At 35.4% G+C, this 27,310-nt stretch overlaps 1 protein-coding gene across 3 annotated transcripts; it reads left to right on the forward strand.

Annotated features, from left to right (window-relative positions):
- Positions 1–13,182: 13,182 nt before the first annotated feature.
- LOC131157971 (protein IRON-RELATED TRANSCRIPTION FACTOR 3-like) lies at positions 13,183–25,482 on the forward strand. Of its 3 annotated transcripts, none has more exons than XM_058112457.1 (5): positions 13,183–13,389; positions 14,404–14,467; positions 23,303–23,421; positions 23,556–23,683; positions 24,721–25,482. In XM_058112457.1, the coding sequence occupies exons 1-5, from the start codon at positions 13,293–13,295 to the stop codon at positions 25,090–25,092; spliced, it is 780 nt and encodes a 259-aa protein (XP_057968440.1). In that variant the 5' UTR covers positions 13,183–13,292; the 3' UTR covers positions 25,093–25,482. The 3 variants fall into 3 exon arrangements, with proteins under 3 accessions (XP_057968440.1, XP_057968449.1, XP_057968459.1); XM_058112466.1 differs by having other exon boundaries at positions 13,364–13,550; positions 14,342–14,467; XM_058112476.1 differs by having other exon boundaries at positions 13,374–13,545; positions 14,342–14,467.
- The last annotated feature ends 1,828 nt before the right edge of the window (positions 25,483–27,310 follow it).

The following is a 27,310-nucleotide window of genomic DNA, read 5'->3' on the forward strand; positions in this document are numbered from 1 at the left end:
AGCACTAGAGATCAGTAGGACCACTTCAGCCACTTGACATCCCCAAGTGGAAGTGGGAGCACAGCTCGATGGATTTTGTGAAGGGGTTACTTGCAGCGGTGCACGTACAGAATGTCATATGGGTTGTAGTTGATCGGCTGACAAAGACTACACATTTTATTCCAATCAGAGTCAACTATTCTCTAAATCGGCTGGCAGAGTTGTATGTGCAGGAGATTGTATGACTTCATTGTATCCTTATTTTTGTTGTTTCAGATTAAGATCCACATTTTACGTCTCGTTTCTAGAAGAGTCTACAGGATGCCTTGGGATCACAACTGACATTCAGTACATATTTTCACCACAGATAGATAGACAGTCTGAGAGGAATATTCAAACACTAGAAGATATGCTGCGGGCATGTGTATTGGATTTCGATGACAGTTGGATACGGTATCTACTACTTGTCGAGTTCACGTATAACAACAGTTACCAGACTAGCATAGAGATGGCACCTTACGAGGCATTGTATGGTCGTCGGTGTCAATCTCCGTTGTACTGGGATCAGGTAGGTGAGCGGCAGATATTGGGTCTGGAACTGATTCAGCAGGCCTCTGCAAAGGTCGAGTTGATCATGGAGAGAATTAAAGCAACTTAGAGTCGGCAGAATAGTTATGCTGATACTCATCGATGAGAGCTGGAGTTTGAGGTAGGAAGTATGGTATTACTGAAGATCGCTCCGATGAAAGGGGTGACGAGGTTCAGGAAGAAGGGGAAGCTAAGTCCTGGATATATTGGGCCTTTCGAGATCCTGGAAAGGATAGGTTCGGTTGCTTATCGAGTGGCTTGACCCCTAGCACTATTCAGAGTTCATGATGTGTTCCACGTGTCAGTGCTGAGGAAGTATGTGTTAGATCCATCACACGTGTTGAATTACGAACCTCTAAAGATCAGTGATGCGTTATCATATAAGGAGGTCCCGATGCAGGTATTAGATCGGAAAGTTCAGCAGTTACGGACTAAGGAAATACCGCTAGTGAAGGTTTTGTGGCGAAACCATGCAATGGAGAAGTTTCATGGGAACTAGAGTTAGAAATACGCCAAAAGTACTCGCAGTTATTTTATGGTACGTAAGTATGTATAGTAGTATAAGTGGTTCAGATGAAATAGTATCGTCTTCGGGAGAGTTTTGTATGTGTATGTAATCTTTTGAAACACCATGTTGTAACCACGGTATTCCTCCACCATAAGTGAGGGTAGGTAATAAATTCGGGTCGGAGTTGCTTTATGGGTAGCTGCCGACTTTTCTGTAGGTCTCCAACGTAAGGTAGAGTATGCTTGGTATCGATTGGTGAATTTCGGGGACGAAATTCTTATAAGGAGGAGGGATTGTAGGGACCCGAATCCAGAAAAATAAATAAAGAAAAGAGGAAGCAAAGTAAAAAGGATAAAATAGAAAAGCTCGTCGACGAGGCTCTTTTTTTCGTTGAAGAAGTCTTTTCTGTTGCTCGGTGACGAGACGCATAGGCTCATCGACGAGAAGATACTGAGCGATTTTCAGAGATTCTAAAATCTCAGGCTTGTTGACGAGGTCACCTTCTCGGCCACGAGCGACCTTCTTCGGCTTGTCAATGAGAACTCCGACTCGTCGACAAGTCTGGCCAGGTCAACCTTATTTATAAAATCATTTAGTTTCTTAATGAGGAAGAAACTCAATTCTCTCTCTCTCTCTCTCTCTCTAAGATTTCGTGTTGTCTGTTGTCAGAATCAACAATCCGACATCACTACGTAGATTAGGAGGAGAATCTCTACAGTTATAGCGGATCAGATTTTCGATCTAAAGATTTTCGAGTTTTTCTCTAAAATCGAGGTAAGGATTTGATTTCATTTTTGGTTCGGTAGATATGAAGTAGTTAAGATTTTAGTGAAGTATTGTTCTTCAATTTTTAGGTTTCGAGGATCATGTGTCGTTGTTTTGGATCGATTCGCTCGTGTTTCAGTTTTCGAGATAAAGATAAAGGGATTTGTTTACATCAGTATTTTTAGAAAACGAAACCATAGGATATATGGCTTATGTTTATATGTGCTTGTTGATTGCTTATTTGCAAAGTTTTACCATGTATAAATGCCGATTCTTACAATTTTTACGATTTTACGGTTTTGCCAAAAATGGGGTTTTTGGCATATGATCTCCAACTTTCTCAAACTACTTTATTTGTACTAAAACTAAAGTAGGAGATGCTTGAAACTCTTAATAGTAGTAGAAATGATATTTTACCAACCAGGTTATATGAAATGTGTATTTGATCAAATAAGTGTGACGTATGATATGAATTGAATTTATACTGATTCGAGATGTATGTATATGAACTATGGGGACTAAGGTTCCAAGTGGTTATTAGAAAATTTAGAAAACATGTGCCGATTAGATATTGTGCCAAGTATGAGAAAAGGGTAAAATCGAGAGGTTACAAGCCGGTTTTTACCACAGTATGAATGAAAGTATGCATGAATGTGATTGTGAAAATACTGGAATTGCACAGGTTATTATGTTTTAATGTAAAATATATATATATGATATTGGGACTACAACTTGTCTCAATAGTATATGAAGCCTTAAAAAACTTATATTATGCAGGCTTGGTACTGTTGCCAAAACAGAAGTACAGTGCAAGCACACGCAGTTATTTTTCAATGTGGGTACCTAGTAGTAGAATTGGTAAGAAGGGCCATTGGTAAAAAGGGATCAGGGTGGTGATGGCCAAGTCGAACTGCAGTATGTTATGATGTCTGACAATGCCTGTACGAACAGGGCTCGATCAATGCTTTCTTTTTGCACAACCCTTGCCATGGGGAGTTACTGGTATAGTTATGATAGTTTCAAGTTGGATGGTGTTCTAAATATGCATATACATAATTTAAAAGCTTTAATGGGCAAAGTCATCGGTCTGAGTACCGGGCGGAGGGATTGTACAGTGTATGGGCCTGTACCCTACCCTAACCTCAGGAACTCTCACTTGTAATGATGTTGGGTTATACATTATCGGGAATTTATATATGTACTATATATATTATAGTATTGAGAATGTGCAATCTATGTAACCGTTTTCAAACAAGAATATAACTGTACAGTCACACACTGATGTAATATCTTCCTCCTTACTGAAAAGTGTCTCACCCCAATTTTACAACCTTTGTTTCAAGAGTCACAGGAAATCGGTCCTAATCTTCTAGAAAGACTTTAGAGCATAGAGTCTGGTTAGTTGACGTAAGTTTTGTATAAGTTATGGGTTGTTTAACCATGATGGGCTTCTTTTTGGGAATATAATACAATTTATGTTTTATGTACGGATGAACGTATGTAAGGAACAATTAGATACTGTGGTATGTCTATTAGAATCCATATGAATGTTTAAGTTTTCCGCAATATATGTGAGTACAGATCATTATGAAATACCTGTATGTCATTGTTTAGGGCGAGTAGTTATGTATGTTTTAGGATTTATACAGGATATGTATGTATAGTTGAACTCTGGTGCCGTATTAAGGGTCGGGGCGCTACACACACACACACACACACATATATATATATACTTACAAATAAGTATTATCTTATTATTATAATATTATTTATCTATTTTATTATTTTTCTATTTAATTAATTAATATTTTAATTTTAATTTTAATATATATTTTATTTTTTTATTTTTGTAAGATTATTCAACTAATCTTGTATATATATTTTTGGAGTCATTACATCTTAAGCCTTGTATATGTGTGTATGTGTGTGTATCCTTTCACCATATACTTTGTAGGAGTTTTTTTCTATTTTAATTTTATTATTTTATAAAATATTAAATAATGCTTTGTTTTGAAAAAGATTTCTCATTTTAAGGCTTACGATAGTCTTCCAGATGACCTGCGAGATTTAATCAAATCTTGTGGACCAACGAGATTTAAATGGTGGAAATTTTGTGCTGGTGGCAGTCAAATCTCGCAGGATGCAGTGAGGTTTGCATGGGACTTCCTCATGCTTTCTTCAGCCTCTGTTCTTCCCTCTGCCTCCATAAGCTCAAAAAATCCTCTAACCCCAACAGCATGTCCCCGTCGGAGTCTGCCGACCTCACCGCCGCCTCCGCCTTCTCCTCTGGCAGGTCGCCGCCCCACGCAGTGCCGCAGCTTTGCTGCCGATATCTTCCCGTCGTCGTTGCCGTTGGTGTAGCGGAACACGCTTTGCTTGAATTTGATTTGAGGCCAACAGATTACTTTGGGAATATTTGTGGAAACTTTTGGAGAAGTTTAAGAAGTTCAACAGAAGAAGAGCACGATATGGTAGCTATTAACCCAAGATAAAAACAAATTAAAGAAGATCAAAAGCTAACAAAACATTTGCATTAGAAACTCACCCTTCAGCTGATAGGAGAAGCAACCAAGGGAACTTGAGAAATGAAACATAATATAAGATTAACTAAAGAACCATATAAGAAAGAACATCCGAAAGAAAAACAAAGCAGAATAACTATAAACCCATAAGAAATTCCCCCTGAAAGCTGATAACCCCATTAAGCCAAAAAATAAAAAAAAGTTTCCTTTAAAGTTGGGAAAATTTCCAATGCTCTGTTATTTACTTCGCCCATCTCTTTGGAGAGCTCCTGCAAGAAGAACCCAGAAGAAGCCAAGTCTAAGATAGATAAGAGTTTCACTAGCCGAGCTAGAGGCGTATAAGGGAGAGTCTTGGAGGATCCAATGGCAGACATGTATCGGTAACTTTTGTTTAAAATAGTTTTTCTTTTTTTAAAAAAATCTACATTTCAGGAAAATTAGAAAGTCCAACTCCCGCTCACGTTGTCGCGGTCGAGCCATTACGTCGGAATCATGGATTCCATGGCGAAGCGGCACTTGGAGACGGACTCAAATCCTTCACCTTCTGGAACGTTGAAGCCATTGATCACCGGTGGAATCAGCACGGGACATCGTTGGGTGATTTGGGTCCCCATATTTTGTGCTGCCGCTAATGCTACTTCTTCTTCTTCTTCTTCTGGAATCTGTTCTCCGTCCTCTGCGTGCGGCTGTGCTTGTGTAGGGGAATCGTTCATTTGCCTTGTTCCGGATGGGGTTTTTTATTTTAACGAGGCGAAGATTCACGGTGGAGATGAATTTGCTACAGTGGCGACGGGGATTCGACGAGGACTTACGGTGGCGAGGGCTCACGACAGCGGCGACAACCGACGACAGAAAACACGTCGCCAGGGAAGTGTCGCATGCAAATCTAATTTTTCAAAAAAATTTCCCAAAATCTCAGGGAGCCAAATTTATTAAATCCCCAAGTTACAAGATTGGTTTAAATCTTACAGCCTTAACGAAAGCCTTAAAATGAAATTTTTTTTCCAATTAAAGTATTATTTGATATTTCATTAAATAATAAAATTAAAATGGAAAAACACTCTACTTTGTAGGGTGTAAAGAAAACTGTAAACCAACGTAAAATTTCTCTTAAACAACATAGCTCTACATAATTTTCTTCAAAATTTATACAAAAAAAAAAAAAGAACACCTCGTCAATAATTTTAATGGTAGCGAGTGTAAGGTTATGAAACTTAATCTAATTAGTATGAAACAAACTTCCTTTTATCCACATGTTTTTCAAAATTTTGTTGAAAATAATGCAGTAATTTCTGACCTTGTGCATCCGTTACCTACACAGAACAAAAAAAATTAGTAATTAAGAGTTTTTATTTATTTATTTATTTGGTTTTACGTTTTGAACAACATAGATGACTATTTTATATATAAATATAATTAGAAAGGCGATTCTCCTTTCTTGGTTTGATTTAAAATATGTCTAAAATGTCCTTATAACTGTCTAAAGAAAAAATTATAAAAAATCTCTATAACTATCTATGTATATCTTAAAAATATTCATACAACTATCCATAAATATTCAAAAAATTACCCCTAATCACTCATAACTTTTACAAAATAATATTTTTTAAAATATATTTATTTATTATTTTTCAAACAATAATTTAAATTATTCTTACATAAATTTTATAATTTAAATTTAAATTTTTTTATTAACTAAACTCATATAATATTATTATTTACTAATTAACCATGATCTTGTTATTAATGTATATTCATAACAAATGAATATACTATAATCATATTAACTTATGTTACAAATTGTATTAATAACTAAATTAAAGTTTTTAGTTTATTTGATGTTAATTTAAATTAATGTTTTAAAAGGCGAAAGCGTAAGGCGAGACATTTTACCCTCCATGAGGCGAGGTGAAAGCCTCAAGGCATTGAAGCATAAGCCTTTTGGGACTTTATTTTTTAAAATAATTAATAGATAAAATAAATTTATACATTGTATAAAAATGAGAAAAAAATTAGAATAATAGATAAAAAAAAATAAAAACATAATTCTTAAGTATCATATTGGCCAATTTTAGCTAACAAACTCAAAAGATGCCTGTTAAAAGATAAGCATGAGCCATAACATCACAAAATGGACACCATTTTAATGCTTTAAAATTTAAACTCTTAGATAAACATAACAAAAAGAAGAGAAAATGCAAAATTAAAGCATCACAACGTCTCATCATCCAAGATTTTAAGAATCTAAATCTAAATTAACAAAGTTCGAAGGGAACTATCAAGGTCTTCATCAAATTCCTCATCTTCATCAAACTCATCTATCGTAGGAGTTCTTTCACTTATAAATTCCACCTCCCCCACTTCAACATCATTGTCTTCCTCAATTGTGACCAATTTTGGCCTTTTGCCTTTGTCTTGAGTGCCTAGATATTCAATAAAATTATAGGTTAGGACTTATGAGAAATGGAGAATTATTAAATGATAATTTATTAGATTCAAAAATGATTATTGATATGTATGTACTGAAGTTCTCACAATAATCACTAGTCTTCCTTTTACTATGAATTATCAAATGCGAGCTACTACAAGCTTGTGTTGCTTGAGCATTATCTCCTTAAAAAAATAAAAATAAAAAAGCTACCATCAGCAAAGCTCTAATAGAATCAATTTCGAAGAGATTTTCATCATCAAACAAAAAAGTATCTTTTGGGAGGACGTGTTCTTCCTTCTCAGTGATCCACTCATCATCTAAAACAACTTCCTCCACTAATATTGGATCATAATTTTTTCTTCTTATTAGAACTCTCTCCCTCAGTTTGGTGTTGTACGTACTTCACATAAACTAGAGCATTCAATCTCTTGTGTACTAATCTATTCCTTTTTTTCGTATGAATCTATAATTGAGTTTAAGTCATTTAGATTTTTAGATATTAAAAGATATTTTCATATTTGAGTGAAATGAGAATAACATGGCATTTATATGAACTAAGAACCTGCTCAAATGTGCTCCAATTCTTCTCACATCCACTAGCACTGCAAGTCACACTAAGAATACAAATAGCAAAGTTTGTTAATTCTGAGGTTTTTGCCCCAAAAAGCTTCCACTAATCAGCTACAAAAGAAGAAACACATACTTCTAAGTTATAAAAAGAAACAAGTATAGAATACTTTTACTAATTAACTAATTTTTATTGAATTATCTTTACCCAGGCTTCTCAAAATGATAGAGTCAATAGCCACTCAAGTCCCAAATTCCCCACGTGCATTATCAAACAAATCCAATTGGATGTCAGCAGCTAACCTCTCATCATATCTTAACATTCTATCCCTGCATTTAGGTAATCCTTTCTTCACTTCTTCACAATTAGAGAAGTTCTCCTTATAATTGAGGATTTAGATAATATCTTGCAACATGCAAAGGGTGATGAAGCTGTGAAGTCCATCAATCATCTATTTTTCTCCAAATGGGTTTGTACTTCTTGGCATTTTTAGAAAAAAATTGTAACAATTTTTTCCTTCGTTGAATCCACCAACTTATAAATAAACCCCATGGTTGGCCTTTCCTCAGAATTAACTTCCTTTAGAACACACACAAGAGGGACAACACACTTGATAACATAAGCTATGCGAGGAAAAAAATGTTGGTCAAATAAAACAATAGAGCGCATTCTTATACCTTCATGGATTTTTGCATATGCAGAAGTGCACCATATCTACGAAGAGAACATAGATTGAATGCTTTGCTTTTGTTTGTAAAGGCTTTGAAGTGTCAAAAATGTAGTTGCAAAGCGCGTCACGACGAGGCGAATGAGTTTTTTGTTGTTGGTGAAATGTTTTCTCATCATTGAAAGTACACAGCAATGATTATAAATAAATTTTACAACTTGCTTAGCCTTTAGGATTGTGGTGCATGGATCTTCAATTTTGCAATATCCTCAAACATGAGATCCAAACAATATGCAGCACATGGATTCCAATACATCTTCTCCCTCTTTTCCACAAGCTTCTTTCCACCATTTATCATTTTCTTCACATTATCAATTATCATCTGCATAACATTCTCCTCACCAACTTCCTCAACCACCTCATCCATATACTTAAACATTAAATCACCATTTTTTATATAATCAAAAGCATCAATGGATTTTAAAAGCCATGCACTAGCAGGACTATTAATATGGAAATTAATCAAGGCCCTTAAACACCCATTAGTCCATGCATCAACCATGATAGAACATCCATATTCCTTCCAAGCTTTTTTGTGCTCTTTCAACATGCCATCTTTGTCTTTCACTTCGTCTTTAAGAATCCTTGTCCTCATATCTTGCATAGAAAGAGGCTTGAAACTTGGCCCGTAATTAGCAATACCATCCACCATAACATGCCAATATACGTCACCCATCAAACTAAATGGCAGAGCATTATTGAACACACAACAACCAACTTTCCTACACACTTCATTTCTCTCTTCTTCTCCCACTTTGAGTTTAGAGCGACTTGTTCGACTAGTGAAGATGAGAACTTATCCATTAGACCTCTAGCCCTAGGATTAAGACCACCCCACTATTTTGTTGTTGAAGATCTCCAACTGATGGAATAAGAAGCACTCTTAATCCCTCCTCCTGGGCCCACTCCAATCTCTTCAAGAAGATTATTTATTTTACACTTCTCTTCTTGGAATTTTTCAAGAGTGATCTTATACTCATCTCTCACATTTTGAGGAGCTTTTGGGCAAAGTTTGGTTCATTCCTTGTACCAGCCAAATAATGTTTAAATCTTGTCATAGTCCCACTGTAAGTTTGATCACAAAATTTGCTTCTAAAATATTTTTCTCCATCAACTTCTTTCATGTATTTCCAAACAAAATATTTGTTCTGCCCCTTTGATTCACCTTTAAACATGTTTTTGTTTGTTGAGCAGGAACAATTAGCAGTTGCAGTAAGATACTAAATTTTTTTTTTTTCAAAATTGAGAGCTCTTTATAGGAAATGGGGAAGAGAGCAGCAAAGAAACAACAACTCTTCAATATTTCATTGTGGACAATTTAAGAAAAAGTAAAAAAAATAAAATAAACAGCAAGAAAAATTGGGAGATAACTAATGAAAATTGAAAAGTGAAAAATTGAAACAAGCTCAAATAGTAGTAATTGAAAATTGAAATGTGAAAATTGTAAATTGAAAATTGGAATAGCAGCTCTTAAATCAACAAGTGCAACTCACCTTGACTTTTAGAGTTCAATTGAGACTTTAGAATGAGATAGATTTGAGACACTAACAAAGAATCTCTTGAGACGCATGAGACTGGAGAGAGAGAGAGAGAGAGAGAGAGAGAGAGAGAGAGAGAGAGAGAGAGAGAGAGAGTCGAATCAGTTGGAGAAGAGACCTCAAAGCAAAAAGCGACACTCTGTGATTTCAAATGAGAGATTTCTATCACACCCAAGGTATTATACACCGAAGGAGTTGTGTGGAAACACCCCAACAAAATGGGAGAGTAGAGAGAAAACATCAACATATCATGAATGTGGCTCATGCCTTAAGATTTCAATCAAATCTACTCCTTAAATTTTGGATTGATTGTGTTCCAACAACAGTTTACCTCATTAATAGAACCCCACCCACCTCCTTCATAATAAACCAGAAGCAGCACAACTTCTGGTTCTCCCATGGAGCTTGTGTCCAAGGGGATAGTCGTGGAGTTTGTAACATTTCTCAACATTGTGGCTAGTCACGTGACAATGTGTACACATAGGAGGTTCATCATTACCAATCTTAAAACAATTATCAAGAGAATGCCCTGGAATTTTACAATGCAAGCAATATGGTCGAGTACTGTTTTTCTAGTTAGTAAAATTGGTGAACTTGGCAAGATTTTTGGTGGGATTGTGGGTTGGACTAGCCATCATAGCCATAAGATCCGAAGGGCCAAGGGTGGAGATCATTTGATGTTGACATTCTTGTTGTTGAACCATAGAGAAAACTTGGTTAAGGGGTGGTAAAGGATCAAAGAGCATAATATGGTCTCTTATGTTTGAGTAAGAGTCTAACAATCCCATGAGGAATTGAATGACACAATCTCGATCGTAACAATCATGAAGAACCTTCAATTTGCCATAGTCACAATCGAGAAGAGGATCATACAGAGCAAGCTCATCCTACAATCCTTTGAGATGAGCAAAGTAAATAGCTACAAAATCTCGATTCTGTGATGAACTAGCTAAGTCACGTTTAAGTTGAAAATTATGAGGACCATTTTGTTGAGTGAAACAATCCTGAAGTTCCATCCACAAAATTATGGAATCATCAACTAAATCAAGGCTTGATTTCACAGAAGTACTTACAGAGTTATGTAGCCAAGAGACAACTAAATCATTGCACCTCTCCCAAGCTTCAAGTAAGGGATCTAAGAGATCAGTAGGCTTAAGAAGTGCGCCATTGATGAATCCGAGTTTGTTCTTCGCACAAAGAGCTCGGCTAATAGCACGTGGCCAGCTAACCTATTTATCAACAGTTAAGAGTTTAGAGAACAATGCAGCAGCAGGGTTATCACCATTCTCAATTTGGAATGGATTAAAAGGGACGGAGAAATTTAGATATCGGTCAGAAGCAGCTGTGTCCTGCTCTGATAGAATTTTGGAGGAAGATAGAAAAATGTATTCTTTGTACTGTGTATTGAGCAAAATACAAGCCTATGTTTATATATCAAAAAAAAAAAAAAAGCTAAAAAATATTGTAACTACCTATTTTATATGGAAAGACATTATTACCCTTTACAAATAACTAACAGAATCAAAGGAAAGAATTTTGAAAATAGAAATGGTTAGATTTTATTCTTCAGCATCTTGTGCTGTGTTGTGTTGGTTATTCTCTCCTGTGCTGCTCTGGAGTTGCAGCAATGTGCTATGCTGCTTCTAGTTTATTCTCCGCTATGCTGCTTCTAGTTTATTCTCCAATATGTGAGATAGACACACTAGAGGAGGTTGCCAAAGAGAGAGATGAGGTCACAAGAAGCTGTAGGGGGTCGTGGATAGAGATGAGAGGCTATAGGGGGTTGGCGAAAAGAGATGAGAGGCTGTAGGGGCTTGTCGGAGAGAGACGAGAGGTCGGAAGAGAGAGAAATAGGTCAGAAGGGGTCGTCAAAGAGAAATCAGAGTTTGGATGGAGTCGTTGAAGACAGATGAAAACTTGGAAGAGAGAAGACCTCTGCGCAAGAACTTCAGTCATCGAGGGGGCGGGGGTTCAATGCTTGTCAAGCCCTAACAGATCTTCTTATTTGTTTTCTATTTTCAAATATTATAAATATTATTATGTCTACTCTCAAAAGGCGTACGCATTTCCATTTTAGGCGTATAAATCGTGCCTTTTGGCCTAAGGTACGCCTCAGCCCCTAAGGCGAACGCATTTTAATTAGGAGTCTCACCCTTTAACTTACGCCTTAGGGCGTTTTATGCCCAACGCTCTTCAAGGCATGCCTTAGGAATGACTTTTAAAACGCTAATTTAAATTTATAGATGTCTCTTTTTATTCATTCCAGAATTTAATTATATTTTATTAATAACTAATATGTTATAATGCATAATAAAATAATGCATGATTAATTTTTAATTAATTAATAATTATGGTAACTGTTATTTTTAATTAATATTTAAATACTTTTATTAAATAAAAATAATATAATATTGTTGTTTGATTAACAATAATCTTGTTCTTAATTTATATATGCAACATACAATTATCATATTAAAATTAGTATTTTTAACTTTTAATATTAATTTAAATTAATTAATCATTCATCTTCTTCATTTCAGAATTGGTATATGTTTCATTGATAATTAATATATTATAATACATAATACAATAATATATGATTATCTTCTAATGTATTTTTAAATTATAAAATAGTCACTAAATTTTCTTATATTTACAAAATTGACTTGCCTATGAATAGTGTCACTTATAAGTGACCAAAAAGTTATCTTAATTACTTCTCAAAATTCACTTAAACCGTTTTAAAAAAAAAATGATTATAGAAAAGCACTTTTTTCAATGTGTGTTTATTGTAGTAAAAATCAAACGTTATCGATTTTTTTCAATTTTTACCAAATTATGCACTCCCCTAACTATAAGCACTTTTCCCAAATGGGGGCTAAGGCCCAAACTCAAGCTTGCTAAAGATACAATAAAATGACACCTGGTCTAATGCAAAGAATGATTTACTATTTTAGTGAAGACAATTCTTCTATATGAGAGAAATTTGTTGAAACTATGGGCCTCCATGTTTGATAATTTGTCAAGAACATATGAAGACCACATGTCTTGTAAGAACCATTGCATAGAACTATGCAAAAATCACTTCGCCAACGGAAGGTCACTTGCTCTTGGCAATGTTAATGACTACCATTGAATACTAAAAATTTTAATGCTTCACAAACCCTTTTAAGACTATCTATTTTAAAATTTTCTTATAATCATATCCCATCTAGGTTTTAAAATCTTTAAAGTTGTTAAACATTACCATTCGTCTCCACAACTTATAAGAAATATTGTAACACTATGTTTAAACAAATTTTTTTATTTGAATTTGTATTGAATTGGATAAAATATAATATAAAATTATTTTAAAAACTATTCCACCTCATCTAAATTCTAAGTATAATTCAAAATGTAAAATTCATAGTCGGCGGGATAGTTTCATCTTAATTTTATCCTAGGCAATGCCCATCTATGCGCTACGTCAGATCGTTAGAGGGTCACGTGTGAGGAATGCCACGTCGGCTGTGGTTGCAATGTGAAATTACGGGTTGTTTTGGAGGTTATTACCATCATTTCATCTGTAGAAAAAATAGCATTGCCACGAGCCCAGCACGACACGAGGGTCCATTGGACTGGCTTTCGCTCGCGAAGGCGGGTGCCGAGCACACGCTCGGACGTGCCATGGAAGCACAGACACCATTTTTGTATCCTCGGACCTCGACTATGTATTTACATGCTCCGTTTGGCTCTCCGCTTCGTTCTCCAACAAGATTTCTAGGTGTTCGCCCCTTTCTTGTTCACTCTGTTTTAACATGCTGTCTCTATTTTGTGTTAATTTGAACTTTTGAGTAAGGATTTCGTGTCAATTGGGTGTTGTTTTGTCAGGAAGTCTATTTCTCGTTTTGGTTTGCACTTGTGATTTCCTCTCAGATGAGTTAGGTTTGTTCATTTTGTCCGTTTATAAATTGCTGCTTAATCGCCAATTTTCTTAGGCGGTATTCAGTGATTGTTTGTGACTCGAGGTGTTACGAAATCAATTTCACAAAAATCTGTTTGTTTCTGTTATTCCGGGATAAATCGATCCTCTTTGTTTATGGATTTTATAAATTTTATCTCTCTCTCTCTCTCCCTCTCACACACACACACACACACACACACACACACACACACACACACATGATGTTGAAATTTGAGCTTGTTCAAAGTTTTATTGCCAAAATTGGTTTAAAAGTAAATTTTCTAAGCCCGCTTTAGGTTTTAGGAAAAGCTTGATTTCCAAATGTTCCTGGGAACTTTAGGCATCCATTCACTGTACTGTGTTAAATTTACAAGTAGATTGATCTATTACTGCAAAATTCTTCTTAGCCGTCCAGTATGAGCTGATGTGCTTCTTTGTTTTTATTGGGTGGCTGCTTTCTTTTATCCGCTTCATAGTATCTGGGTCTATGTGTATATGTATGTAAGAATTATAGAGCGTATTAATACCAGAAGTTTTATTATTGGATCACTATGTAATTTAAATGGGTCATGTAGGATGTAGCAAGACTGATGCTTCTCATAGAGGGGTATTGAATGCGGATAACAAATTTTTTTTTTCTTTTTTACCTCAAATTATATGTTTTTTTAGCCTTAGTAATGTTCTTTTGCCTTTTAATTTAGTAAATGAACAAGCTTGCTTATTTGGTGTGATCAAAGATCTTTATTTAGTCTCTTATCTTGTTTTTTCTTAGGGGATTTCCTTCTTGGCATATACTGTTATTGAATCTGTTGAGCTGGGCGAATATGTCCACAGATTTGGAGGCTGCTGTTCCATCTGATGATGATGTCAGCGTGGCGACTGAGAAACGAGTAAGCAGGTGAGTATTTTTAATAACGTTTTGTGCATTGAAGCATTGGTTTTAATTTTCTTGTTTCCAACTAATTGAGAAAGAAAAATTGATTGTTACCCTTCGCCTTGAAGGGTCTTAATATAAACATGAGCTATAAAACTAACTCATGGAAGCTTTAAAGTAGATGATGGTCAGTTCATGTGGGGTAAACCTACTGAACCTATTTACTAAATGCCACTTGGATGGAGTTAATTTACCCTTAAAATTTGTGGATTCTTTTGTGAAGGTTGAGGCATGATTTTCTCGCCAACTTTTTGAAGGAGATGATTACTTATTCATTTGATTGGGGAATAAAATTCAGGGATGTGTACATGGTGGAGTTTGGATTAATGGTCTAACATCTAAAGTTTATTCTATGTCATTGGAATGCTCCGGTATTGGGTTACTTAGCCATACACTTGCATTTTCTAAAGATGGTCTTCCCCTGCTTTGGAGGATTGGTGATGGGAGTTGAAGCTTTTAGTGGTGGGGAGGGACTTATCTCGCAACAAACGGCGACTAAAGCAAGTGCTGGATTCAAAGCTGGTGTTAAAGATTACAAATGGACATATTATACCCCTGTCTATGAAACCTTTTTGGGTTTACAAGTTTGGAGTTATGAACCATGGATACTTGAAAATTACCACTTAACTATAGTACAAGTATCATATGCAGATACACCTGCCGCCCATGTATAAAATTCCTTGAGAAACAAAATCAAAATGTGCAAGCTATTAATCAAATCTGCAAGGGAACTAAGCCATATATCTTTTTGAAGAGTAAGAGATGCATATTTTCCTTTGAAGAGGCATCTGTTTCTCTCCCTCCACCAATTGTGGGCTGAGCTCTTTTCCTCTCAGCACCTGTACAGATATCACTCCATGCCTAGATTTCCTTTTCCACAGATTCATCTCTAGCCCATTTGGGGTTGATCAATGCAATAATAGCCTCGAAAATGTTGTCCTTCCTCTAAAGTTGGTCCAGGTGAAGTCCCCTCTAAGCGGTAAATCAGTTAAGGCCTCCGAATGAATAAAATATTCAAACTTCTTAGTTACTCTAAGACCCCATCACTGATTCTTTCCCTTGAATGGAGCACCAGAATGAACCATGGATGGGTCCATTTCTCTCTTGCTGTGATCAGTTCGTGCCATAGAAAATGTCTTTTTGCAGATCCTTCTCCGTTACATTAAATTCCATTGTAGACCCATTTTTTCCAGTGGTTAAAAATCTCAATTTACAAGAGACTCGGCACCTGCCACTAAATGTGTCCAGTAAGAATTTATCCTACTGGATCAGGATTCCCCCAGCTGCTCAATTTGCTCCAGTACCACACCAATATCTGTTAGTCTGTTTGCAAACCTAAATAGATCTAATGGTTCTTCTCTCATAAGGATCCAGTGATCTCCTGTAAACAAAGTAAATTTGGCTTCAAGTACTCATGCAGTTAGGCCTTCTGTTACACTTTATCATTCAAATCCTTCATTTTCCAAGTTATGATGTTCAACTTCATGGCTTCTTTAATTATAGTATTTTCTTGGCGCACTGAGGCTGTTTTCCCCCTCTCTTATTCACTCTTCACTCCCTGGTCATAAATAATGGAGCATTCAAAGCGACTTGGGTCCTCCCCCCTTTTTTGTTTTTCCCTGATTCATTATCGTCTTTTGGATGTTCTTCACTTCTTTTTGTGTCTTGTTTTTTTTTGGGAGAGTCTAAAAATCTCTTTTCCAAATCCTTTGAAACAAACCCCTCTGTTTACAAACTTCTGCCCTCAGTTGGAATTATTATCCCGATCTGGCTGCACTCCATCACGTCCTCTTCTGATAGCTGCCCATCTGTGCTGTTGCTCTCATTTGGAATTGTAGCCAGGGCAAATGGAGATGCATGCTCTCATGATCAGTTTCAATGAGTTCATATGATCTCTGATCTATGCTGTTCTCTACCAAGTATTTTCAGCTAAAAGATTCCCCTTTCTTCTCTTTTTGTAATTCGAGGCCCCCTGCTCCGAAAGAAAGGGTACTTGGAAGACATGAGGCCCAGCTCGTTCCTCAAAGGTTGTGCTGGTTTTTGGAGAATGATGGGCATGGGAAGTTGGCCCAGCCTGTCTCTACAACTTCCTTCCTTTTATCTCTTGACAGTCCATTCTTGTCTGTATAATTACCCCTTTGTTCCAGCCCACTCCATTCAAGTTCAAATTTGAATTTTGAAATTTGACTGAGTTCTGACTTCTGATATTATGTGTCCTTTGAACTGATTTTTTCCTGCCCAACTTCCTCTTCCATATTATCTCTGTGACAATTGAGCATCATTGCCTTGTCTTCGATCTTCAACCTACTGCCATTGACATGGAGAAAAGGTGCTGATTCTGGCCCAACAGGGACCTTGTGATTCCATCCTTTTCATTGCACAATGATAATATTTGCTGGCATTTGGTAATTCTTTAACTTCACTTTCAGTCTATCGTGTCAAAAGTTAGTTCTATATTTAGTTTTTTTTTTTGTCTATTTTGAAAAATCCTTCGCAGAGGGCACCAATCTCAATATCTTCTAATGTAGGATAGATGGCTGCCATATGGTTAGACTGTTTGATCCTTTTTGGAGGCCTACTCCTAATAAAGGAGTAGAAATACAATTAACTAATTTAAATTTATTTTATTAATGGGGTCTAATGATGGAATCTTAGGGGTTTTAATATAAGGGCTTTGGTTGTAATTTTCTTAATTTTGGTTTTTATGGATTGTTATGATGATTTCTAGGCTTTGGATTATTGAATTGAATTTGATTGTTTTTCCCTTCAAACCTCCCTTTTCTCTCTTCTTCTTCTTTCTTGGCTGGCGTTCCATCAACTGGTATCAGAGCCAAATGATCCTTCAATTTTCTTCCTTCCTGTCTCTGGCTTCTTCTTTTCCTTACTCTCATCTTCTCAATCTTATTGATAACCCCTACTGCAGAGAGAAATTTGACAGCACCTGTTTCTTTTTCTCCGCCTATCCATGCTTCACAGCCCCTTAGTAAAATCAGAAAAAAAAATATATGCTCCACAGAGAACATGAACCAGCATCACGAGCAGAGAATTCAAGATCTAGCTATTTTCAACCCCCCCCCCCCCCCCCCCCCCAAAAAATTCCAAAATAAGAGTATGTTTCTGTTTCATCATCCTATCTCTGCATCAGCACTATTTGTCTTAAATCACTGCTCATTTGCACCAACTGTTTTTCACTGTCAAGCTATTGCCATCCTAGTCTTCCTTCTGTTGAAGCCATAAAATAACTCCTAGTCTTTCATTGTTCATGTCTGCAGTTGATAACCATCAAACTCTTTTCCTCACAAGAAATAATTATGCTAAGATGTTATAGAATAGTACAGACATGGGATGAGACAAAGCAAGCAATGCATGAACAATTTCTGCCTCCTAATTAACAACTTGTTAAATCTCCAACTCTTTAGCATGAAATAAAAAAGATGAGATGACAGTAGCAGAGAACGTCAATAATTTTTATTACCTGGCCACAGGGGCTGATTTGGAGTGAAAGAAGAATGCCATGATTGCTCTTTATAGGCGAGGTCAAAGCCTGTGATTGCAACGAAGGTTGCTGCTTTCTGGCCCTGCCATCTTATTACAGGATTTTGGTTGAGGTTGCAACTCAGGTTGAGGAAGGCATGGAATGTCATCCTCTTAAAGTTCCTCCTTGGTTTAAGAAGACTATTGTGTGAGATAGAACAGTCGCCTAGTTGGGTAAAGATATAATATACTCACTTGAACTCACTAAATATCTGGTAAAAGGCCTAAGTTCCAGACAAGAGTGTGTATTTTAAGTGCCAAGGCTTCGGTTATCACATGGTTATTAGAGTTGGAATCCAGATTGTAGGATTGTGTGATCCTATGATCCTCCTTTTCCAAAATGATCCGATCTTATTTTTTTGATAAAAAAAAAAAAATTGTATTAGAAGAGAGAAGAATGTACATCAAAAAATTAGAAAGAGAAAGGAAAAGAAGAAAGAAAATACAGGGAGAATTAGATATCCTCCCTTTACATCAATAAAAACTAGTTACAGAGACTGCAGTAAACTCAATGTAACAGGGCCAACCAATCCTTCTGCAAATCTTCCAGAGAAACATGACCAAAAAAAAAAAAAACCATTTGCCGACACCCAAAAGATGCAAGATATGCCACTCTACTCCAAAGAAAATTGTTAGCAATATCCACACGTCTGAATATTCTAGTGTTTGTTTCCAACCAAATACACCAAATAATAGCCATAACGGTGCAATGCCATAGAGCTTTCCTATCCTTTGCCAAAACCCCTAAACATTATTGTATAAAAGGCCTTCAAATTGTATGGACACATCCAATTTTCACCAAATATGCTAAACAATTTATTCCAAATAGCCAATGTGATGATGAAGAAAGAGATGTGCACTAGTCTCTTCACTCCTCATGCAAAGGACACAAATGTTGGGGGACAATGTCTTATTAGGTCTTCTTTTCTGAAGCAAATCATTGGTATTAATTCTTTCAAGTATTTCAGTCCAAATGAAAGCTTTTATTTTTGTGGGAGCTTTATCTTTTCAAATCAAAGGATACAAAGCAAAAGGATCCGCAATAGAATCACAAGTCAAGTAAGCGAAAAAGATTTACAAGAGAACTCCTTAGAAGGATCTAAACTCCAATCCTTATTATCACTCCCCAAATGAACATGCAAAGAATCAAGCATCCCGGTCAAGATTACCATCTCATTAATCTTTCTCTCATTTAGATTTCTCCCAAAATGGAAGTTGTGAGGAATGGTGTATTCCCAAGAGGAGGGGTGAATTGGGTATTTTAAAAGTTCTAGGTCAATTTAGCCCTAATTTTAAAAGACAATCAGTATACCTCAATCCTAGGGTTTTAGAGGCAATCTCAATTCCCACGAATATTAATGTATGTAGATATTTAAAACAAATATAACATTCACAACAAATTAAACACAAGCATACAAATGCGGAAAATAAGTAATGTAGGGAAAGAGAGAGGCAAACATAGATTTTTACAAGGTTCGGCAAACCCTGCCGACATCTTTGCCTCAAGCCAACCCACTTGAGGATTCCGCTATCTTGCTCACTTAACCGGGCGGAGCAGAAGCCATTTACAAATCTCCTTACAGGGTGGAGTCCCCACTCTTCAGGCGATACCCCACGCCTAACACACTCCTTACAAGATGGAACCCTCATCTTTAGGCGATACCCCACGCTTGGAACATGGTTCACTACCTGAACCGCAGGGATATAAAGATATGAAAATAAATTTTTCGTACAAGATAATGCTTCTTAAATAAGCAGAGATTTATAGATTAAATCCTATATGCACTCTCACAATATATGAAATAAAACTCAGTAGAGTATGTGTATTTTTTTCAATAATATTTTTGCAATCTTTGAATAAGATGTATATGATATATACTTCAAAGATTTAACCCCAATAAAATTTCTCCAAAAAATTATTTTCAATATGAATGTAGGAGAACCTAGGGTTTTGCCCTCAAAATAATTTTCTCAAAATAAATGTAGATGATCTTTGATGTAAAAATAAATGCACTATAAATGCTTCAAAGATCTAAGGCCAACAAATGATTTCTCCAAACAAATATTTTCAAAAGAAAGTGTAGGAGAAACTAGATATTCTCTCTCAAGAGGATTTTGTAAAAATGAAGAGAGTGGAAGCGAAAATATGTTCTTTGATTTTTGAAAGGATGAGTGAAAATCAATACAATAAATGCTCCTTCAAAATTCTAAGATCAAGAAATGTTTTCTCCAAAAATGATCTTCAAAAGAAAGGAGTAGGAGAAACAATGAAATTTGCCTTAAAAGATTTTTGCAATAGAAAGAATGTGAGAGTAGATATGAAAATGAAAGCACCAAGAGCTATAAAATGTTCTCCAAATATGATATTCAAAAATAAGAGTGTAGGAGAACCAAAATAATTACTCTAAAAAAAAATCTGTGAGAGAGGAGAGTAGGAGAGAATATTTGTTCTTTGATTTTTGAAAGAATGATGAAAAATATGCCCAAGAATGAGTAAAATATAAATCAATACGCTCAACAACCATTTTAAAAGCATTGGGCAAGGTATTCATAATGATTCTCAAAATATAACTGTTTTCTGACAGTTGGGGATTAAAATAATATTTTAATTTCAAATTTTCCATCCGTTGGGAGCTCAATTTGGTATGAACCAGAGAGGTCCGGTCGACTGGGGCTTGCTCTGGTCGACTGGCCTTGGGCGATTTCCAAATCCCCAAGGTTCGGTCGACTTGGGCTCAAAATCCGGTCTGCCGGATCATCAGGCCAGTCGACTGGGCCTTTCAAGTTCATTTAGGGGCCGGTCGACTGGGCTATATAAAACGAGCCTAAAAAACTAGCCAGTCGACTGGGGCTAATAAGGCCTTCAATGGCCTGTCGATTGGGGTTGTGTAAACTTGGCCAATTTTGAATGGCTGGTTGACTGGGCTAATAATGCTTGCAAGGGGCCGGTCGACTGGGGCTTTACTTAAGCTAGCCAAATGGTATGGCCGGTCGATTGGGGCTGCAAGGCCGGTTGACTGGGCCTTTTAAAAATTTTAATTTTAGCCCTCTTTTTGTCTTTAAAAGCAATTTAAACCTTTGTTTGATTTTAGCTTTTTATGCAAAAGGTTTTTCATGAAAAATTTGTTCCCCTAAGGTCAGTCTATGGTTCATTTGAGCTTTAAACATATCATGTAAGACATGCAATATTACAATTAAATCTAAATGCATTTAAAATTGAAAAAGAACGTCTTCACTTCTTTTGCTCTTCACTTTTTCATGAAATACGCCAAGTTGTATGTGCTTTAAGTTTGTATATGCTTTAAATCCCTTCTTGGCTTCCATTTCTCCTATACCTTATGTGTGCTGAATTGAAAACCTGTTCAAGTGCTCAATGCACAGGTAAGATACTTGTGATTTTTCATTATCAAAACGGAATCGGACTCATAAAGTCAACAGAAGTTCCAAGAATGCCCATCTTCTTGCAAAAGAAGAAAAGTAGAAATCAGGGTGTCATGAAGATTTGATAAACGAAAAAGAGAGGGGAAGTACTAGCCAAAGGATTGGTACAAGCGCAGTACGATTGTAGTATGATCGATAGCATCAGTAGCACTTTTTTTTTTTTCTTTTCTTTAAAAATTTAAAAATAAAAAAATAAAAAAATCTGCACCTGGTTCACTTTTCAGTTTCGTGCTTTGATTTGTATGTGTTAGATGGACTATCTTTGTTCATTGTTTTTTGGATTGTATGGCCCAAAATCCATATAATTTCTTTTGCTGGCTGCATATCCATTGATTAGTTGTACTGACCTTTTTTTTGCTTTTATTAACCAAGTATACCAAGTTAGTTAATGTTTTTCTCTTTTAACTTTAATATTTGTTTCTCTAACTGTTGCCTTTTGCTTTCTTTCTTTCAATGTTCTTGCTTTTTGGGATGCCATGTAATGATGGTGGATGATTTGGTGTTTGGTTCCTGGAATGCCTATTCCTAGAAAATATAGTTACAATAGGTTCGTGATTGTTATATAAAAATTTTTTGCTGTTACTATAAAGCAAATAACAATGTAAAACTTTTTATGAATCCATTCAAGGGATAAATAAGGAATAACTATTCCCAAATTTCACCATGGGAATGATTTATTGCTTTCTTATTTCACTTTGAATGAAATAATGAGGAATATACAAGGAATAACTATCATCTCTATTACTAAATCTCTCATTGTATTCCATCTTGTTCCAAGGAATAACTATTTCACAAACCAAACATAACCTTATTGTCTTATGATAGTTACAGGTGTGGCTTTTATGGTTAATTGTTAATTTGTTATTTGGACTATGCTTATGAGCTTTTGGTATTTAAAGGATTTAGTGGGTTTTTGAATTAGAATTTATGAAAAGTTTATGCGAAATGCAATGATAGTTGAATGCAGCTTTTGAATGGACCGTATTTGGATAAAAATGTTTTAATTTTTGTGTCCTTGCTGTGCCTGTGTTGATTTTGTAAGACTTGGCATTCAATGTGTCAAAACCGTTATCGTGTTTAACACCTGTGTCTCTGCCCATGTCATCTTATCAGTGTTGTTGGCAATTTTCATGATGCTTCTTTAAATCCAAAATCCAGAAACAGCTGTTCACTGTTCTAAAAATGGCACTAATGACATAAGCTTTTGTAGATTCACTTTGTTGGTGCCAAAATCATCTTTTGTCAGGAAGCATAAATAACTTCACTGTGAGATGGCTCACTGCTCACCTGCTCTAAAATTGTCAATATATATGGTTTTTTATTGTATGATATGTTATTGGGTATACATTTATGTTATACCAACATTTGATATTTGATAATGTTAATGCATGTGAATCAGCATGTCCATTCCAGCATTTGTCTTTGTAGGACCCCAGACTTTGTAGTTACTGAAAAAAAATCCAAGCGGCTGGGAAAAAGAGTGTAATTTAATCTCAAGGGTTCCTGGTTTGCTTTTTTATCAACTTATTTTCATGAGAAATCTTCAGAAGGTTTGATATGGAGGCACATGTGCCCAAAGATTCTCTTGATTGAGGCTAATTACTTGTATAGGAATGTTCCATGGTGCAAGTTTTGATGGGTTATAAATCAATGATATTCTCAATTGCTATAGGTTGTTAATTTGCTTATTGTTCTTAATTAATATTTTATATGAATAATATGTATATATATATTTCTGAATTGGTGATCATTATATGTAATGCTTTTTCTAAATATTTCTACCATTTAGTTTTCTGTGAGAGTTTGAAAGCTTCCATGCTGCAGATCTGTCTGTAGCCCAAAAACTCCCAGGAAAGTTCCTAAGAAAATTCGTAAATCTGAGAGAGAGAAGCTGAAGCGTGATCATCTGAATGTGCTATTTCTTGAGCTGGGCCAAACTCTTGGTAGTTTTTACCGCAGTTCAGTCCAAATTTTATACTTTAGTTAGTGCTTAATTGAACTGATGAGCAGAGCTTGGTTACATTCAATTTCAGAAAGTGGTGGGGTCATAATGTATTCCGCTGTTTCTTGTACGCAGAACAAGCTCATCATAACAATGGAAAGGCCTGTATATTGACTGATGCAACTCGACTCCTCCGAGAACTGCTTGCTCAGATTGACAATCTAAAAAATGAGAATGCAGCTCTGCTGAGTGAATATCATTGTGTAAGACTCCTAATGCACAATCTGCTCTCTCCTTTCAGTTTGTTTTCATATATTTTTCCCCCTTCTCTCTTTTTGATCACGTGTGCACGCTTTTTTGTTTTTTTTGAAAAAAACTAGAGGACCTTGTTACAGGAAAAATACTAGATGACTAAATTCATGAACTATGATACACTTCAAGGAAAATTTAATTTTAACCATAGTAACCTGACTTCCATTTCTTCTGCCGTTGTATTTTGAATTTCGTGAGAGTTCTTGATATCAAATAGATCCAAGTTTGACTCTCATATCCCTACTTTCCTTTATGTCAACTTAATACTGTTTTGTATCAAGTAGATTCTGACTTCTTTCTATGATTTTGCAAGAGTTACGCAGGAAGAAAAATGAGAGGATTGTGGCCTGTTCATTTTTGGCAAGCTGTTTTGTTTTCCATTTCTAGCTTTCCAACAACTTGCAAAAATGCCTTTTTTTTTTATCAGTTTTTCAAGATGTGTATTAAATAATGTAGAAAATAAATGATTTGTTTTGTTGGAAAACAATTTTCATTTTACATTTCTAGATTCCTACAATCTAAATACTTACAAACATGTCACTTTGTTTTTCAATTTTTCAAAATTTACATCAGAAGTCAGAAATATAGAAAACAATAAAAAGATGCTTTTCAACTTTCTTGTACACATTTAGAAAATTGGAAAATAAGGTGTTTTTTTTTGTAAATATTTAAAAAATTGGAAATAGAAAATAAAACTATTTTCCAGTGAACAGTGCTGAAACTTTTTAAGTTCTTATTGTTTTGTGAATTTTTTTTTTTTTTGTTTTTTTACAAATGTTGGAAAACTGAAAATAAGTTTGCTTTTTTTTGTAATTTTTTGAAGAAATAAAAATAGAAAATGAAAATTATTTTCTACAACTAAACAGGCTTGGCTTTGCTGAATGAAAATTTTAACTCTTTCGTGTTTGCCCTCATGCATAGGGTCCTGGATACTAGCCGGTATATCCACCATAGTTCTAACATTTGTGTTTGTACAATTGATTGACAGGTGACTGTTGAGACAGATGAAGTGAGGGAGGAGAATTCTACCTTCAAAGCTGAAATCAAGAAGCTGGAAAGTGAACTTGAAGAAAGAAGTCGATCCAAATCAGCATGGAACATAGATCTCTCCAAGTCTCGAGACAATTCGAAACCACAGCTGCTGACTGACCATCTGATGCCTGTCACGGAGCCAGCGACCGCTATCGCTCCTGTCTTTGTTGTGCCCTTGCATCATGAACACCAAGATTACCCCAACTCTGATACAGCAGGCACCACCAACCTTCTTTCGAGTGTCGCCAGACCGCGTGCACGTTATGCATCCCAGATGGATTCTTGGCCTTCAGAAATTCTTTCTGAACCGCAGAACACAACTCAATAATCCTCAGTTTTGTTTCGGATCATGCTAATGCTCTATGTTAGCCCTTGGGCTAGTACCAACAGCAAAGTTGAGCATGGCTTTGACCTTGTACAAGCTTGCCATGCTCTAGTTCATTTAGCTGGAATTCAACTTATTGGATAAAAGGGCTATACTCAATTGTGTTGTAAAGCTAATTGTAAATGCCCGTCAATTGCAGCCTTCTGTCCTCCATTTATTGTAAATATGGGGATGGCCAGTTTGCAACATAAATAATTTAGTTCAGTAGTCAATTGAGTTGTCGGCATTGGACAATTGCTAGGGGATTTGTTTTGCTTGCTCATCGGAAGTATTCCAGATGGCATTTGCACACTTGATTGGTCTTATATAAGCTATTCATAGTCGTTGCTTGCATAATGGGGGCTGAGGATTATCCCTAGCGGTAAGTGCAGAGGAATGTCTCAACAATAGTTGAGATGTTATATATATATATATATTATCAAAAGCCATGTGGCAGTCACATGTGATGGGCATGGATCTTTTTGTGTGTAGAGATGTTCCTATTCACCCATTGTCAAAGGTAAGGAGAGAACCTTAACTTCAAAGAAGTAGAAGTAGAAGTAGAAGTAGATGTAGAAGCAGAATGGAGGATAAGTTATGCTATAGGCTCCTAAATTTTTTTATACTAAATTGTATTTTTCTTGTTGAGATTTAAAATGTAACAATTTCATCCTTTAGTTTCAATTTTAATTTTGATGAGATTCTTGATCAAGAATTTCAAGTAACCTAAATATGAAATTTCAACACTCAAAAAGAGTAAACCACAACACGCAATTGTCCTTCTATTATCAACAATCATTTTAATGACAAATTTGAGGGTATTATATATCATGGCATCATGAGACATGCCAATTTGGGATTTGTCCTAAGCGAAGAAAATAAATTTTCTTTACAAAGAGCTATAAAAAAGGTACTTACATTTTCTTTTTCTTTTTTTTTGAAGAAAGTGAAAAACAATTAAAAAATTATTTTTTTTTAGGTTGTTATCGTGATTATTATTACTATTGTTTTTAATATTATGATTACTATATTTACTAATAATTATTATTTTTGTTGTTGTTATTGATTGTTATTATTATCTACACAAAAGTAATTGTCCTTTACTAACCTCATTAAACATTTAGTTTACAAAATTATTCATATCCTCTTCAACTTACAATCCAATAGCTAATACAATAATAAAAAATTGATTGTTTTGTCTTCTTTTTCTTTTAGAGATTTTTGGACACCTACCTAATGACATATAACAAAGACTAGAGAACCCCCAGGGTGTGGTTCAGGTGGTAGTGTGGGCTGCGGGAGTGCCTCTCATGAGGTCAGGTGTTCAAACCCTCTTGGACTCATTTCCACCCCTGAACTCTTGAATTTACCCTCTCTTTGGAGTTGTGGGGTCAATTTCAAGGAGCGCAGGATTAGTCACGTGGACCGTAAAACGGACATGTGGATACCCGGTGCGTAATCCAAAAAAAAAAAAAAGACTAGAGATCATTCTTTCATTGTTTGTATTTTTTTTTTTTTCGAGGAGGTTGTACTTCAGTGAGGAAGATCCCCCCCTACCTTTTTCTTTTTAATGTCTCTTCATCTGTCAGGGACAAAACTATGATAGAATAGTCAAATAGGTGATGGAAAATTGACAATGGCTTACAATGGTCTCATGAATGAATTATTAAGAAAAAAATCATAAAATTTTTAAAACCTATAAAATTTTAAATATCTTTTCACCAAAATAGAGAAGAAAAGTATCTTTGTCCATTTTTTCTTTTATGTTATTATGATTATAATTATTGTTACAAAAAGTCTCATTGAAATCATTATTTCTTGCTAATAATAGTATTATTATTGTATTATTTACCATTTTGATTATTATTATTTATTACTAATAATGGTGCTTGCTAATTGCTATTATTTTTTATTATTTATTCTGATTTTATTCTCATGATTATTACCACAAAATATTATTGCAAAAATATTTTTTAAATCTATTTTTTTAACCATAAACTTTTGTTAGTTATTATATATGCATGTAAATGTACAAAATACTTATTGTTGCCTGAAAATCGAACGACCTTCAGAGACGCTCCTTGATCAAGACCACTTGAAAGGAATAAAATAAGAATGACTTAAAAGACCTAGAGTGTTCTCCGAGGGATCACTCTGATACTTAAGTGAGAGACTAATGAGA

Source organism: Malania oleifera, chromosome 1 (assembly GCF_029873635.1).
Source record: "Malania oleifera isolate guangnan ecotype guangnan chromosome 1, ASM2987363v1, whole genome shotgun sequence".
Lineage (NCBI taxonomy): Eukaryota > Viridiplantae > Streptophyta > Magnoliopsida > Santalales > Ximeniaceae > Malania > Malania oleifera.

Bases quoted from the DNA above. Each gene is read 5' to 3' on its own strand.
- LOC131157971 (XM_058112457.1), top strand. From the start codon at position 13,293: ATGGAAGCACAGACACCATTTTTGTATCCTCGGACCTCGACTATGTAT. The intron at 14,468-23,302 runs GTGAGTATTTTT...TCCATGCTGCAG, and splicing joins ACTGAGAAACGAGTAAGCAG to ATCTGTCTGTAGCCCAAAAA. The intron at 23,684-24,720 runs GTAAGACTCCTA...ATTGATTGACAG, and splicing joins TGCTGAGTGAATATCATTGT to GTGACTGTTGAGACAGATGA.